General features: G+C 39.5%; 1 protein-coding gene across 3 annotated transcripts in view; it reads left to right on the top strand.

The window, feature by feature from the left end:
- Positions 1-16,322, top strand: part of LOC134228116 (hybrid signal transduction histidine kinase M-like) — a 480,207-nt gene that overhangs the window by 164,966 nt on the left and 298,919 nt on the right. For all 3 annotated transcript variants that reach the window (XM_062709898.1, XM_062709896.1, XM_062709897.1), the window contains exon 4: positions 10,178-10,290. In XM_062709898.1, coding sequence (XP_062565882.1) covers positions 10,178-10,290 — 113 coding nt within the window. The remainder of the gene's footprint in view (positions 1-10,177; positions 10,291-16,322) is intronic.

Raw genomic sequence — 16,322 nt, 5'->3', positions numbered from 1 at the left:
GGCCAATCCATTAGTATCGGAGTAGACGATGTCCAGAGTCGACGATCCAGCGAGCGACAGCGAACGTGTCGGGGAAGGGTCGTTTGGCCGAAACCCATTCTGCCGAAAGCCATTTGGTCGAATGCCACTAGGCCGAACAAACCATTATGCTGACACCCATCTGGCCGAAAGGGTCATTTGGCCGAAAAGGTCATTTGACCGAAAGGACCGTTTGGCCTAGAGTTTCCATCCCGGGACATCCCGGGACAAAAAATCCCGGGATTTAAGAAAATTCGGGATTTCCCGATTCCCGGGATATAATTTTTAAAATCCCGAAAATCCCGGGACAAAAAATACTGTTTTATTTCCGGTTCGCAAACAGTGTAATTTTTCGTCTCACAAAAGTTATTTTTTTAAAACGAAACCCAACTTAAGTGATAAACTCATATCATATTTTTATACCTTCCATAAGACATGATTTTTTTCCAAGTTCGTTTATTTGGTAGGCTCAGGCATGTATACGGAGCTCAGGTTTTGTGTGATGTAAAATCGATATCATCTTATTATTAAATTAGTAAGAGAGGAACAGACATGAAAATATCGGAGATAGTTAATAGAACACCTTCACAAAAAATATTAGATTCCCCTATACCACTCAATGGAAAGCTACTGACTGATACTTTTTACAGCAGCTACAGCTCTCTATTAGTTAAACGACAAGTATCTACAGTACAAGATCAGCTACATCTATTTGGCGCCTGCTTCCTACCCATCTCCTGTCTACAGAGAGTTTGTGTACACTAGCTGATATTCGCCTTGCTAATCTCCTCGCGCCGCCCAACATTGAGTCAGTCTTCCTGAGCTTCATGCCTCCAAAACAATTCTTGATTCAATTCATGTCCTTCCAATCGACGTTCGTACAACAAACTTTCCAGCACATGCGCAAGTATAAGTGGTTCGACCCAGATGCTCTGCCTATTTTTTTTGCTGCTGACCAGCTCCTGACCAAATCTTTGCTTGGACTCCTACTTACCAACTCCCCAACCTCCCCCTAAATTCTGTACGGCGCTACCCGTGACTTTCGCAGCCAATGCATGATCCCATGATACTACGATACCACGAGACTTATGCGCCCGATCCATGGGTCCCGGACTGCGATTACGTTTCTGTAGATAATCCATCCACACTATGTTTAAGATCTAAAATCTTCCTGGACCATAATCTGTTCCAGGGTTGTGAATCGATGAATTATCGTCGTTAATTTAACGCCAACTCGGATAACGATAATGGTTGTACGATGATGCTTCGTTGACGATAAAGTGAGCGTTGATTTAACGTTATCGTCAGTGTTGTAAAATGTCATTTGCATTCGTTTGTATAATTTTCCCAGAACTTTTTCCAGAAGGTAGCTATCAATTCATGATGTATGACAAACTTATAGTGCTTAAATGTGCCTACAACTTTGTCCAACAAGACATTGATGTAAATATGTAATCTAAGGCGTGGGAGGCAAATTGTCATTCAAATGACATTATGTCAAATGACACGTGACATTTTGGGGAGTTTTCACTCCCCAGTCTCAGATGTTATATTTAGAGCAATGAACCCTTGGACAAAAATATAGCTTTACTCAAGCGTTATGAGTACATCCAAAATTATGGAATAAATTTGGCTTCTAAAAAAAGTTATGAACAAATTAGTCAAATGACACGCAGATGACATTTTACAACCCTGGTTATCGTTATCGAGTACTCGTTGATTTATCGATAATTATCGAGTTAACTGTAACGTATACTACAAAACCTGTTTCAAGCATTGCATCGCCTTCAAATATTCAGAATCGCGTTTAAATCGTGGACTTAATTGGAATTCGAGAAGGTCACCGAATTTACCAATCATTAAATTTCTGTTTATTTTGGTTTTATTAACAAAACTTCTATTTTGAAGATGCAAAACACCCAGTTAAACGATTATTGCATCAAATATTGTTTCAGAGTTTTATAAAATATGAACTTTACCCCTGAATATTGAATAAAATCGTTTTTAAATCAAAAAAATAAGTTTTCTAAGGTAACATCGAAAAATCCCGGGATCCCGGGATTTCCCGGGATATACGAAATGTTCATCCCGAATCCCGGGACAACGAAAATGGCCGGGAAATGGAAACTCTATTTGGCCGAAAGAGTCATTTGGCCGAAAGGGTCATTTTTCCGAACGGGTCATTAGGCCGAAAGGGTCATTTGGCCGAAAGAATCGTTTGGCCAAATAGGACATTTGATCGAAAGGGTCATTTCGCCTAAAGGGCCGGGCCGAAAGGGTCATTTGGCCGAATAGGTCATTTGAAAAGTGAAAAATTGAGAAGAGAGGCGTCCCACTTCTCATTCTTAATTTTTCTCTTCTCACCAGTGTTGTAAAATGTCATTTGCATTCGTTTGTATAATTTTCCCAGAACTTTTTTCAGAAGGTAGCTATCAATTCATGTTGTATGACGAACTTATAGCGGTTAAATGGGCCTACAACTTTGTCTAACGAGACTTTGCTGTAAATATGTAATCTGGGGCGTGGGAGGCAAAATGTCATTCAAATGACATTATGTCAAATGACACGTGACATTTTGGAGAGTTTTCGCTCTCCAGCCTTTGATGTTATACTTAGAGCAATGTACCCTTGGACAAAAATATAACCCTACTCAAGCGTTATGAGTACATTCAAAATTATGGAAGAAATTTGGCTTCTAAAGAAAGTTATGAACAAATTAGTCAAATGACATGCAGATGACATTTTACAAGCCTGCTTCTCACTGTAAAAAGTGAGAAGCGCGAAATGAGTTGTAAGACGTCCCACTACTCACTTCGCGTTCCTAATTTTTCAAAGTCAGAAGTGAGAAATGAGGAATGAGAATTGAGACCATTGACCATTGGCCGAAAGAGTCATTTGGCCGAAAGGGTCGTTTGGCCGGAAAGGTTTGGCCGAAATAGGACATTTGGTCGAAAGGGCCTTTCGGCCAAATGACACTTTCGGCCGAATGGGTTTTGGCCAAATGATCTTTCCCCGAAAAGAGAAGTGTGAAGCAAGAAGGATGCAACGGTAAATGGGGAATGAGAAGTGAGACGTCGCACTTCTCAATTTTCAGGCCTAATTTTTTACGCCCGCCTTTACAGTGAGAAGTGAGGAATGGGAGATAAGAAGTGAGACGTCTCACTTCTCTTTCCTCATTTCTTACTTATTTTTTCGCATTTTTCATAGTAAGAAGTGACAAATAGGGAGTGAGAAATGAGACTTCTATTTTCTTACTTCTTCGTCTCGTTTCTAGCGTTTCTTTCTTTGCACGTGAGACTTGAAGGGGTTCTCACTTCTCACTTATCATTTCTTATTGGTCATTATCTTTATCTTATTTCTCACTTCTGATTTCTCAATTCTCGCTTCGCAGTGAGGAGTTAGAAGTGAGACGTCTTACTTCACACCTTTCACGTTAACTATTGTTTGACCAAAAATTATTTTCAGCCTTATCAAACGTTTAATAATCGACGTTTATGTTCATATGATCCGTCCGGCCAAACGACAATTTCGGTCTAATGGCCTGTTTGGCGCAACGACGTTTTCGGTCAAGTGACCTGTTCGGCCAAATGGGAGTGCATGTCCAATCGTGTTTCCATCAGCACACAGACCGATCGCGCGATCATCGAAATATAATGTTCTGCTTTGTGCGGTCGGTATGTTAATCAATTAGTAAGGGTTTGATTGTGTTTTGCTTAACTTCGATCAAACTAAACGCTATACCTGGCATACCGTCTACCAAAACGAAGCTAAAGACTGCCAAACGACCATTTCGGCCAAATGATCTACTCGGTCAAACGACAAAGGACCAATTTGGTCGTATGTTGCTTTCGGTCCGATGAAATTTTCGGCCAAACCGTTTTAATCCTAATAAGAGTTTCGGCCGAACGGATCTCGGCCGAATGACTTTCGCCCACACAACCGTACTCCGAGAGTTTCACGTGGAAATTCAGAAGAATTTGATTTGCATCGCATCTTCCATATAAAACTTTAAAAAAATCTAATATATTGAAACATTATCGGATCTTGTTGATATTTTGCTGATTAGTTCATCATAGGATAGATTATCGTGAAACGATTTAGTTTGATTGAAACATTGTTCAGTTTTGTGCTATTAGGTCATGTAAATTCTTAATGGAACTGTTTTGCGGGTACTTTCAATATGGGACGCACATTAGTTGGTATTTTTTTTCTCTCATGGACATACAACATCTCAAATTTTATTATGATTTATAGAAGTACAATAGAAATGAACACTTTTCATTGGGTTAACTCAAAAGTAATGAAAAGTTAAATGGGACTTGTAGGGTTTGACTAAAATAGCTTCAGCGTGTGTTAATAGATTCACACCTCAGCGTGTCAATCGGCGAGCAGCAAGCCATGACTCTGCCTCTTCTTGTCAGATCTCTGCGGCGTGCACACGCATCCACGGGAGTGTCTGTCATAACTTCGTTGCGGCCATTTAGGGCCACACATTTTGGCGATCCTGCCAGTCTATTTTTTGGATCCTGTCGCTGATTTCATGAGGTGAGTTGAATTCAAGTAGTTAAATTGTGACGAGTGGGCAAACTAACAAGGCGCGTCTCGGAGACCGTCAGAAAATTGTTTGTGGTTTGAAAAAATCACAAGACGCGTCTTGAAGGCCGTCGGAAAATGTTTTGTGGCTTGCAAAATCAAAAGACGCGTCTCGAAGACCGTCAGAAAATGGGTTGTGGTTTGAAAAATCACAAGACGCGTCTTGAAGATCGTCGGAAAATGGTTTGTGGCTTGCAAAATCACAAGACGCGTCTCGAAGACCGTCGGAAACTTGTTTGTGGTTTGCAAAATCACAAGACGCGTCTCGAAGACCGTCAGAAAATGGTTCGTGGTTTTCGAAATCACAAGACGCGTCTCGAAAATGGTTTGTGGTTTTCAAAATCACAGACGCGTCTCGAAGACCGTCAGAAAATGGTTTGTGGCTTGCAAAATCACAAGACCCGTCTCGAAGACCGTCGGAACTACAGTGAACTCTCCCTTACTCGATATTGAAGGAACCATCGAGTTAGGGAGGTATCGAGATAGGGAACACATTTATATTTGGCCAAATGCCATTTGGCCGAATAGTTTAAATTTGTTTCCTTATAAAGTGAAGCGAGAAGTGAGATGTTCAGAGTGAATAGTGAACAGCGAGAACTGAGAAGTGAGAAATGAGATGTTCGAAATGAGTAGTGAGAAGTTAGTACTGAAGTAGAACAGAAGTGAATATTAAGTAGTGTGATGTATGCAGTGACAAGTGAGTAGAGGGAAGTGAGACATGAGAAGTTAGGAGTGAGAAGTGAGATGTGATAGTTGCAAAGTGAGGATAGTATGATATGAGTAGTTAGATAAACAGAAGCAAGGGGTGAGCAATGAGAGATGATAATTGGGTAGTGAGAAGTGAGATGTTGAGTAGTGAGAAGTGAGTGGAGGGACATAAGACATAAAAAGAAGGAAGACACAAGAAAGAAGGTGAGTAATTCTCGCTGAGACCGGGCCACTATTTGCACGAGGTTCTTAAAAATGCCTAAATTTATATTCTTTCGAAAGCTTTCGGCGAGTATATTAAGGATCCGAGGTAAATTCTTCAGAAAGATGAACCCCTCGTTAGTTATACACGAAATCATTTTAATGGACCCCTCGATTTTTGTCAATTCTTGACTCACCAAAACTGTCATAACGTCATAACTTCTCAACCGATATTAGAAATCAGCATATCATTGGAAAGAGGAAGAGTGTATCCTCAATTTGCAATAGTAAAAATAGAAGCAGTCATATTGAATTTGGACGCCATCTTGTATTTCCTTTTGAAAACTATTTTTCCGCCAGGTTCGCAACCACCGATTTTGAATATTATTACATCAATGGAAAGCTTAGCTTATATTGTGCTTTGTGTCCAAAAATCTCAGGAGTATGTTTTTTCTATCAAAAGTTATGTACGATTTACCAAAATATTTTTTGAAGGGCCATCTGACCAACGAATATTATTTTTATGGTTAATATGGTACTAAGACGTCAGTTCCTTGATTTCATACACTATTCTAAGCCAAATATGTTTCAAAAATGAAAAGCATATCTACAACAGTATTTTATTTGAAGGGCTCAAAAGTTTTGAGCATAACGGAGCCGTTTTCAAGTTATTGTATTAAATAATTCAAGAATTTTGGTATTGGTAAATAGTACATAACTTTTGATAGAAAAAAACATACACCTGAGATTTTTGGACACAATGCACAATATAAGCTAAGCTTTCCATCGATGTATTAATATTCAAAATCGGTGGTTGCGAACCTGGCGGAAAAATAGTTTTCAAAAAGAAATCCAAGATGGCGGCCAAATTCAATATGGCTGCCTCTATTTTTACTATTGAAAATTGAGGATACACTCTTCCTCTTTCCAACGATATGCTGATCTCTACGATCGGTTGAGAAATGTTGGAGTTATGACAGTTTTGGTGAATCAAGAATTGACAAAAATCGAGGGGTCCATTAAAATGATTTCGTGTATAACTAACGAGGGATTCATCTTTCTGAAGAATTTAACTCAGATCCTTAATATACTCGCCGAAAGCTTTCGAAAGAATATAAATTTAGGCATTTTTAAGAACTTCGTATAAATAGTGGCCCGGTTTCAGCGAGAATTACTCAGATGATAAAAAAGAAGGAAACAGAAAAAAAATCGTTTCTCACTTCCCACTCCTAGGCTCTCCGTTTTCACTTCTTACTGGTCCTCTCACACCCAATTTCCCACTACTTATTTCTCTCTTCTCTCCTCTCTCTACATTATTCACTTCTCATTTCGCACTTTTCACTATTCATTTCTCACTTCACACATCTCATTTTTCACTACAACTTCGCACTACAAATGTTGCCCTTCTAACTTCTCACTTCCTATTACTCATTTCCCACTACTCACTTCTTATCTCGAATTTCTCACTGCTCACTTATATCTTCTCACTTCTCACTTTTCATTTCTCATTTCTCACTTCACACATCTCACTTCTCACTCCATACTTCTCATTTTTCACTTTTCACTTCTCACTTATACCTTCTTATATCTCACTTCAGACTTCTCAGTACTCACTTCTTAATTTCACTTCTAACTTCTAACTTTCCCTGCTTGCTTTTCACTACTCATTTAGCACTTCTCACTCCTCATTTCTCACTTCTCACGTCTCATTTTTCACGTCACTTCTTCAAATTTCTTCAAATTTCTCACTGCTCACTTTAAACTTTTCACTTTTCATCTCTCACTATTATTTTCTCATTTCCCACTTCACACATCTCACTACTCGCTTCAACTTCTCATTTTGCTCTTCTCACTTCTCACTTCTACATTCTTATATCTCACTTTTCACTTACCACTTTTCACTTCTAACTTCTAGCTTTTTCCTTACCACTTTTCACTTCTCACTTTTCTCTCTACACTTCGAGTTTCTCACTTTTCATTTGTCAATTGCCACTAATCACTTCTCACTTCGCACTTCTCACTCCTTATTTCTCACTTTTGACTTCTCACTTCTCATTTCTCACTTCTAGTTTCTTATTTATCACTTCTCACTTCTCATTCTCACTTCTTCGCTTACCGCTTTTCACTTCTAACTACTTATTATATCTGGCATGTAACTGTTCCAGACAACATCGAGTTAGCGAGGTAAAAATACATTGGAAAATTACTTCGACTTAGAGAATATCGAGTAAGGGAGATATCGACTTACGGAGGGAACGCAGTATGCTAGATTCAAGGGACTTTGAATTTCATCGAGTAATGGAAAATATCGACTTACAGAACATCGAGTTAGGGAGAGTTCACTGTAGTTTGTGGTTTGCAAAATCACGAGACGCGGCTCGAAGACCGTCGGAAATTGGTTTGTGGTTTGTGAAATCACGAAACGCGTCTCAAAGACCGTTTGAAACTCTCGAAGACTGTCAGAAAATGGTTGGTGGTTTGCAAAGTCACACGACGCTTCTTGAGGACCGTTGGAAAATGGTTTGTGGCTTGCAAAATCACCCGTCTCGAAGACCGTCAGAAAATGGTTTGTGATTTGCGAAATCACAAGACGCGTCTCGAAGACCGTCGGGAAATGGTTTGTGACTTGCAAAATCACAAGACGTGTCTCGAAGCATGTCGGAAAAAGGTTTGTGGTTTTAAAATCTTAAGACGCGTCTCAAAGACCTTCGGAAAATGGTTTGTGCTTTGCAAAATCACAAGACGCATCTAGACCGTCGGAAAATGGTTTGTGGTTTAAAAAATCACAAGACGCGTCTCGAAGACCGTTGGAAAATGGTTCGTAAAATGGTTTGTGGTTTGCAAAATCACAAGACGGGTCTTGAAGACCGTCGGAAAATGGTTTGTGGTTTGCAAAATTACAAGACGCGTTTCGAAGACCGTCGGAAAATGGTTTGTGGTTTGCAAAATCACAAGACGCGTCTCGAAGACCGTCAGAAAATGGTTTGTGATTTGCGAAATCACAAGACGCGTCTCGAAGATCGTCGAAAAATGGTTTGTGGTTTACAAAATCACGCTTCTCGAGGACCGTCGGAAAATGGTTTGTGGTGGCGAAAGATCGCTGAAAAAATGGTTTGTGGTTTAGAGAACTATAAGGCGTGTCTGAAAGGTGACCGAAAAAAAAATTGCAGTTTGTGAAACCACAAGGTGCCTATGGAAGACTAACGGAAAATAGTTCACGATCTAGAAAATCTCAAAGTCCTGTAAGCATTGATTTTGGTTAAAACAAATTTCGATTTCATGAAGCCGTTTGGCGAAGTTTGGGTACATGAGATTCCAGTTGAGCTATGATATAAAGATATCTGAAAGAAATATTCTATGCTGTACTGTTCGAAACTGTTCGGAAAGCCAAATATTATCTGGAAATTTATCTTGGAATGTATTGACTTAGTAGCCATAGCGGGAATACCTGTAAGATCAGATAGCTTGGAATTTGAAAGATAAATAAGGTTGCCGGATTTTACAAAGTTATTCGGAAGTTCGAATTTATTATGCGTAAGATTAGTTTGGAGTTATTGGCTAGCAGTACTAATTGATGGCAAAAGGTTGTTAGTGTTCTATAGGCAAAACTAATAGTTGGATTAAATGTACGGATTGGAATGGATATGAATTGGATTTGAATTGGCTTTGTATTGGATTTGGATTGGATTTGGTTTTGATTTGGATTGGATTTGGATTGTATTTAGATAAGGATTTGGATTGGACTTGGAATGGATTTGGATTGAATTTGGATTAGCATGGATTTTCTTATCTTTATTTATATGCGTGCCTTGGAGAATGATCACGCAAGATGTCATTTCGTTAAACGTTAAACGAAAGTTACTATCACAAACTCCGACATTTTCAGTGAGTCATGGTTAATCGCAAAGCCTTCCATTTGTTTCCATTTGACGCAAACGCAACGCAACTCAGCATCAGCCTACTTAATCAGCGCAAACCGATCCGTCATTCCGACAATCGTTTTCTACCACCTCTATACTCGGATCCTGGACCCTGGTCCTGAGTGTCTTAATTAAGTTATTAACGAAATGTTTGCTTTTAATTACGACGTCTGCAGCGGCGATCTGCTCTTTTAACGATCTTTGCCTTGCGTTGGGGCCTATCGGGACCCATTGCTGGCTGGTACCAAAGTATTACCGCGCTGAGCACCTTTTTTATGCCTACCAACCAACAAACCTGCTAATGATCGTTTTCGTACCCCTTTTCCGAACGCTTCAATGTGCGGAGAGCAGCGATGAACTGGCTAATCGTTTCTAGTCCATCTTGGAGATAATTAGAGAATATGGGCGTATGTGGACAAAAATGGTTTTAAAGAAGTTTTTATAAAAAAATGTGTTAAAATTTGCGTATCTTTTCTAAAACTAATAGAAGTTCACTTCATCACTCTTTTGTAACGCTATTTCCAACTTCAAAAGTATTTGAACAAATTTTTGATAAATACTCCTATAATGCAAAAACACGTTTTCATAATCATTCGATATTTTGGAAATTTGAGTCACTTTATTACCAAATATAATCCCATTGTACAGGAGTGTGATGACGGCGAACGACTCAATGTGACTCCCCGAGTGCGGCTTCGGTATTAATTGGTTCCTCGTTTTATCTTCTCTCGTTTCAGATTCTCGACGCGAGCTATCATAGCAGTCCATCATTCCAAACGTCCGCCATGATTGTGCTGTGTTCAGTGCTACTATTGTTAGTCATTTTTATATCATCGTTACTAGTGTGGAAGTAAGTAGCCTACTCTGTTATATGTATTCTAATTCGGTGATGTCTTTTTTTTTCTGTCATTATGAGATTTACATTTTTAATGAAGTGTTCGTCACCCCAAGAGGGTGCTTGAGAACAAGCGGATCCGAAGCGCTACCTGAAATCTGTTTTTAAGGGTCGTTAGCTAAGATTTAATGGACGTGATTCACCGTTTTCGTCCAGGTTCGCTTGGTTCCGTAGATCTAGTCACTTAAGTTCAACTGAGAAATGTTTGGTGGAGATCCAAAAAGTAAAAAACTAATAGTCTAAAGCTAACACGTTTTGATAAATATATTACAATTTAGATTTATACTGACCCCATAAACATTTGTCATTCACTGTTTGGATAAATGAATACAAAATGTAAAGCTTGTTCGTATGTGTGAGGTACATGGAGTCTAATATTGTCTATGTAGCAGTTCGCATACTGAATTAAATTCATGAAAAGCAGTCCCCTCACATATCTAAATCATTATGGCAAACATTTTAGCCAAAACTCTAAACTAGCAAGCGAGAATAAAAAGAGGATCGGAAAATGCAAGGACCACTTCATCACAGCCCAGTCGGATACTGCAAGAGACGTTAACAATGGATCCTGAAGTGTTTGTAGTCACTCTTTGTGTACAGCTAATTAAATTAATTGAAGCATATTTACAAAGTTTCCATTCCCCGGCGAGGCAAAGAAAAAAAATGTATAGTTGGATTGGACTGCTGAAGCAGCGACGAGCAAAGTAAATTTTCGCTGCGTAGTTTCCCTATTTGCCACTACTGGAAGTGTCCCTGGGAATGGGAAGGAAAAGATTCTTCACCCCCCGACAACGGACGCAGTTCGCAGTGCAGAGGTCCGCACTTCGCTGGAATAGTTATCGAGTGGCTGTGGCGATGCCGGCGGCGGCGGTGGCGACGGCAGCGACAACGGTCCATAATGGCTGTTGTCTGTGTCTCAGCAAAACCATTTTCGCTTAATTATCGCAAAGTGTTGTAACAGTGATAATGACATTGTTTATAGATTGCCACGTAACGAGGATAATTTTCCGTTCGACTGGAGCAATTTCTTGTCGCTAGGAGATGGATAAAATCGTAACCGATCCGCTTTGGAAATCATTAATCTCGGGTTGCATGGATGCAAAGCGTTGTTTGTCGCTAACGATACCCATTTCGTGACCACCTGTGGGTGGTCTTCGGCGATGTTGGTCGAAAGCTGAACCAAGCTCACCGGAAAGAATGGGGAAAACCGCGAAAACCAACTCGATATTAATTCCAATGCCACATGAGCTCCACCACCGCCGTTCACTTTACCGGCATACAGTCGTGAAAACCGATCGATTCGAAACTTTGTTCCACGGTGAGTGGTGCTCACATTCCCTCATCCCAAGAAGTGCAAACCACGGGGCTCAAGTTAAATCTTGTAAGCCGAAACATTCCTCACGACGATGACGACGACGTTCGCGCGGTCCTGAAGATAAACATCATCAATCTATCAATTTGGTTTCCGCCAGCTTCTGCCCGTCCGGAGCGGTCTCACTTTCAACGCACTCAATCCTTTTGCGGTGAAATGGCGCACTAAAAATAGTCGCGCGCCCTGCCGCCAACGATTCAACTCGAATAGGGCGTGTCCGATGCGGTGCGTTGTGTTTGTCTTCCCGATCGCCAAGCCTTAGCGTAGCGTCGCAACTCGAGAAAGAAACTATCGCAACAGAGTTGCGATTGCAAGTCTGAGATATGTTGCTAAAAATGTCTCATCGCGACGTCGTTTGAATTATGTTACCCACGTAGATGTGTCACAGCACGGGCGGGCGGTGCCCAGACGGGAGGCGATGACGGCCTGACATCGTTTTCGGCCACGCCTCTTTTCGATTTACAACTAAATGCTTCGTCGGCAGCACCGGGCGCGTTTGGTGGATGGGCAATGAGTCGGTTGAAGTAAATGGGAGTTTCAGCCAAGCATGCCTCCACGAAATGTTTTGTTTATTTTTGGGACAATGTGTTTGACTTTGAGATTTTCATCGGAATTTTCTGTAGCATGTATTCCGAAAATAATTCAAAGCATGTTAGCAGTATGTTGTCAATTTTCTGTTGTTAAATTGAAGGAAATTGGATTGCATTTCAAAAATAAGATGAAAAAAAAACAGATAACAGAAACACTATAATTAATGAGATGAGTCTATTACTTCTGCTTCAAGTTAAACACTTTTAACAATGCTTATATCATCTGCCAAACTTACTCGTACATACATGTTCATGATAGAATTGAATGCAAAATGTTTGATAGATCCGTTAGGATACCGTAGACAAGAATAATGTTTTTTATAGAAGTGGATATAAAAGCGAGTGGAAGGCAATGTTTGTATGTATGAACATGTGATCTAAGTTTGGAAGATAAGATTAGAATTTCCGGAATAACGGAAGAATTTTACTTTTTATATATATATATCTATTTCCCTTCCGAAATACGATAGAATTTCCCTTTCGGAAATTCGGAAATTCGGAAGAATTTTCCTTCGGAAATTCGGAAGAATTTCCCTTCAGAAATTCGGAAGAATTTCCATTCGGAAATTCGGAAGAATTTCCCTTCGGAAATTCGGAAGAATTTCCCTTCGGAAATTCGGAAGAATTTCCCTTCGGAAATTCGGAAGAATTTTCCTTCGGAAATTCGGAAGAATTTCCTTCAAAATTCGGAACAATTTCCTTCGAAATTCGGTAGAATTTCCTTCGAAATCCGGAAGAATTTCCTTCGGAAATTCGGAAGAATTTCCCGTCGAAAATTCGGAAAAATTTCCTTTGGAAATGCGGAAGAATTTCCCTTCAGAAATATGGAAGAATTTCCTTCGAAATTTGGAAGAATTTCCCTTCGAAATTCGGAAGAATTTCCTTCGAAATTCGGAAGAATTTCCTTCAGAAATCGGAAGAATTTCCTTCGAAATTCGGAAGAATTTCCTTCGAAATCGGAAGAATTTCCTTCGAAATTCGGAAGAATTTCCTTCGAAATTCGAAGAATTTCCTTCGAAATTCGGAAGAATTTCCTTCGAAAATTCGGAAGAATTTCTCTTCGGAAATTCGGAAGAATTTCCCTTCGGAAATTCGGAAGAATTTCCCTTCGGAAATTCGGAAGAATTTCCCTTCGGAAATTCGGAAGAATTTCCCTTCGGAAATTCGGAAGAATTTCGCTTCGGAAATTCGGAAGAATTTCCCTTCAAAAATTCGGAAGAATTTCCTGCGAAGGAAAATTCGGAAGAATTTCCTGCGAAGGAAAATTCGGAAGAATTTCCTGCGAAGGAAAATTCGGAAGAATTTCCTGCGAAGGAAAATTCGGAAGAATTTCCTGCGAAGGAAAATTCGGAAGAATTTCCCTTCGGAAATTCGAAGAATTTCCTTCGAAATTCGGAAGAATTTCCTTCGGAATTCGGAAGAATTTCCTTCAGAAATTCGGAAGAATTTCCCTTCGAAATTCGGAAGAATTTCCTTCGAAATTCGGAAGAATTTCCTTCGAAATTCGAAGAATTTCCTTCGAAATTCGGGAGAATTTCCCTTCGGAATTTCGGAAGAATTTCCCTTCGGAAATTCGGAAGAATTTCCCTTCGGAAATTCGGAAGAATTTCTCTTCGGAAATTTGGAAGAATTTCCCTTCGGAAATTTGAAAGAATTTCCCTTCGGAAATTTGAAAGAATTTCCCTTCAAATTCGGAACAATCTTTCTTCGGAATTCGAAGAATTTCCTTTCGAAATTCGAAGAATTTCCTTCGAAAATTCGGAGGAATTTCCTTCGAAAATTTGGAGGAATTTCCTTCGAAATTCGGAAGAATTTCCTTCGGAAATTCGGAAGAATTTCCTTCAGAATTCGGAAGAATTTCCTTCGGAAATTCGGAAAAATTTCCTTTCGGAAATTCGGAAGAATTTCCTTCGAAATTCGGAAGAATTTCCTTCGAAATTCGGAAGAATTTCCTTCGAAATTCGGAAGAATTTCCTTCGAAATTCGGAAGAATTTCCTTCGAAATTCGGAAGAATTTCCTTCGAAATTGGAAGAATTTCCTTCGAAATTCGGAAGAATTTCCTTCGAAATTCGGAAGAATTTCCCTTCAGAATTTCGAAATTCGGAAGAATTTCCTTCGGAATTCGGAAGAATTTCCTTCGGAACCTCAGAAGAATTTCCTTCGAAATTCGGAAGAATTTCCTTCGAAATTCGGAAGAATTTCCTTCGAAATTCGGAAGAGTTTCCTTGGGAAAATCGAAAGAATTTCCCTCTCGGAAATTCGAAACAATTTCCTATCGGTAATTCGGAAGAATTTCCTTCAAATTCGGAACAATCTTTCTTCGGAAATTCGAAAGAATTTCCTTTCGGAAATTCGGAAGAATTTCCCTTCGAAAATTCGGAGGAATTTCCCTTCGAAAATTTGGAGGAATTTCCCTTCGGAAATTCGGAAGAATTTCCCTTCAGAAATTCGGAAGAATTTCCCTTCGGAAATTCGGAAGAATTTCCCTTCGGAAATTCGGAAGAATTTCCCTTCGGAAATTCGGAAGAATTTCCCTTCGGAAATTCGGAAGAATTTCCCTTCGGAAATTCGGAAGAATTTCCCTTCGGAAATTCGAAAGAATTTCCCTTCGAAATCGGGAGAAGTTTCATTTGGAAATTCGGAAGAATATTGCGTCGGAAATTCGGAAGAATTTCTCTTCAGAAATTCGGAAGAATTTCCCTTCAGAAATTCGGAAGAATTTCCCTTCGGAAATTCGGAAGAATTTCCCTTCGGAAATTCGGAAGAATTTTCCTTCGGAAATTCGGAAGAATTTCCCTTCAAATTCGGAACAATCTTCCTTCGTAAATTCAAAAGAATTTCCTTTCGGAAATTCGGAAGAATTTCCCTTCGAAAATTTAGAGGAATTTCCTTTCGGAAATTCAGGAATTTCCTTCGGAAATTCGGAGGAATTTCCTTCGAAATTCGAGGAATTTCCTTCAGAAATTCGCAGGAATTTCCTTCGGAAATTCGGAGAATTTCCTTCGGAAATTCGGAGAAATTTCCCTTCGGAAATTCGGAGGAATTTCCCTTCGGAAATTCACAGGAATTTCCCTTCGGAAATTCGGAAGAATTCCCCTTCGGATATTCGGAGGAATTTCCCTTCAGAAATTCGGAGGAATTTCCCTACGGAAATTCGAAGAATTTCCTTCGAAATTGAATGAATTTCCTTCGGAAATTGAATGAATTTCCTTCGGAAATTCGAATGAATTTCCTTCGGAAATTCGAATGAATTTCCTTCGGAAATTCAGATGAATTTCCTTCGAAATTCGAATTTCCTTCGAAATTCGAATGAATTTCCTTTTCGAAATTCGAATGAATTTCCTTCGAAATTCAGAGGAATTTCCTTCGGAAATTCGAATGAATTTCCTTCGAAATTCGGAGGAATTTCCTTCGAAATTCGGATGAATTTCCTTCGGAAATTCGAATGAATTTCCTTCGGAAATTCGAATGAATTTCCTTCGAAATTCATGAATTTCCTTCGGAAATTCGAATGAATTTCCTTCGAATTCGAGGAATTTCCTTCGAAATTCGGAGGAATTTCCTTCGAAATTCGGAGGAATTTCCTTCGAAATTCGGAGGAAATTTCCTTCGAAATTCGAATGAATTTCCTTCGGAAATTCAGGAATTTCCTTCGGAAATTCAGATTTCCTTCGAAATTCGGAGAATTTCCCTTCGGAAATTCGGAGAATTTCCTTCGAAATTCGGAGGAATTTCCTTCGAAATTCGGAGGAATTTCCTTCGAAATCAGGAATTTCCTTCGGAAATTGGAGGAATTTCCTTCGAAATTCGGAGAATTTCCTTCGGAAATTGGAATGAATTTCCTTCGAAATTCGGAGGAATTTCCTTCGGAAATTCGGAGAATTTCCTTCGAAATTCGGAGGAATTTCCTTCAGAATTCGGAGGAATTTCCTTCAAATTCGGAGGAATTTCCTTCAGAAATTCGGAGGAATTTCCTTCGAAATTCGGAGGAATTTCCTTCGAAATTCGAGGAATTTCCTTCGAA

Source organism: Armigeres subalbatus, chromosome 3 (assembly GCF_024139115.2).
Source record: "Armigeres subalbatus isolate Guangzhou_Male chromosome 3, GZ_Asu_2, whole genome shotgun sequence".
NCBI lineage: Eukaryota > Metazoa > Arthropoda > Insecta > Diptera > Culicidae > Armigeres > Armigeres subalbatus.
This window is presented reverse-complemented; position numbering and strand designations above follow the sequence as displayed.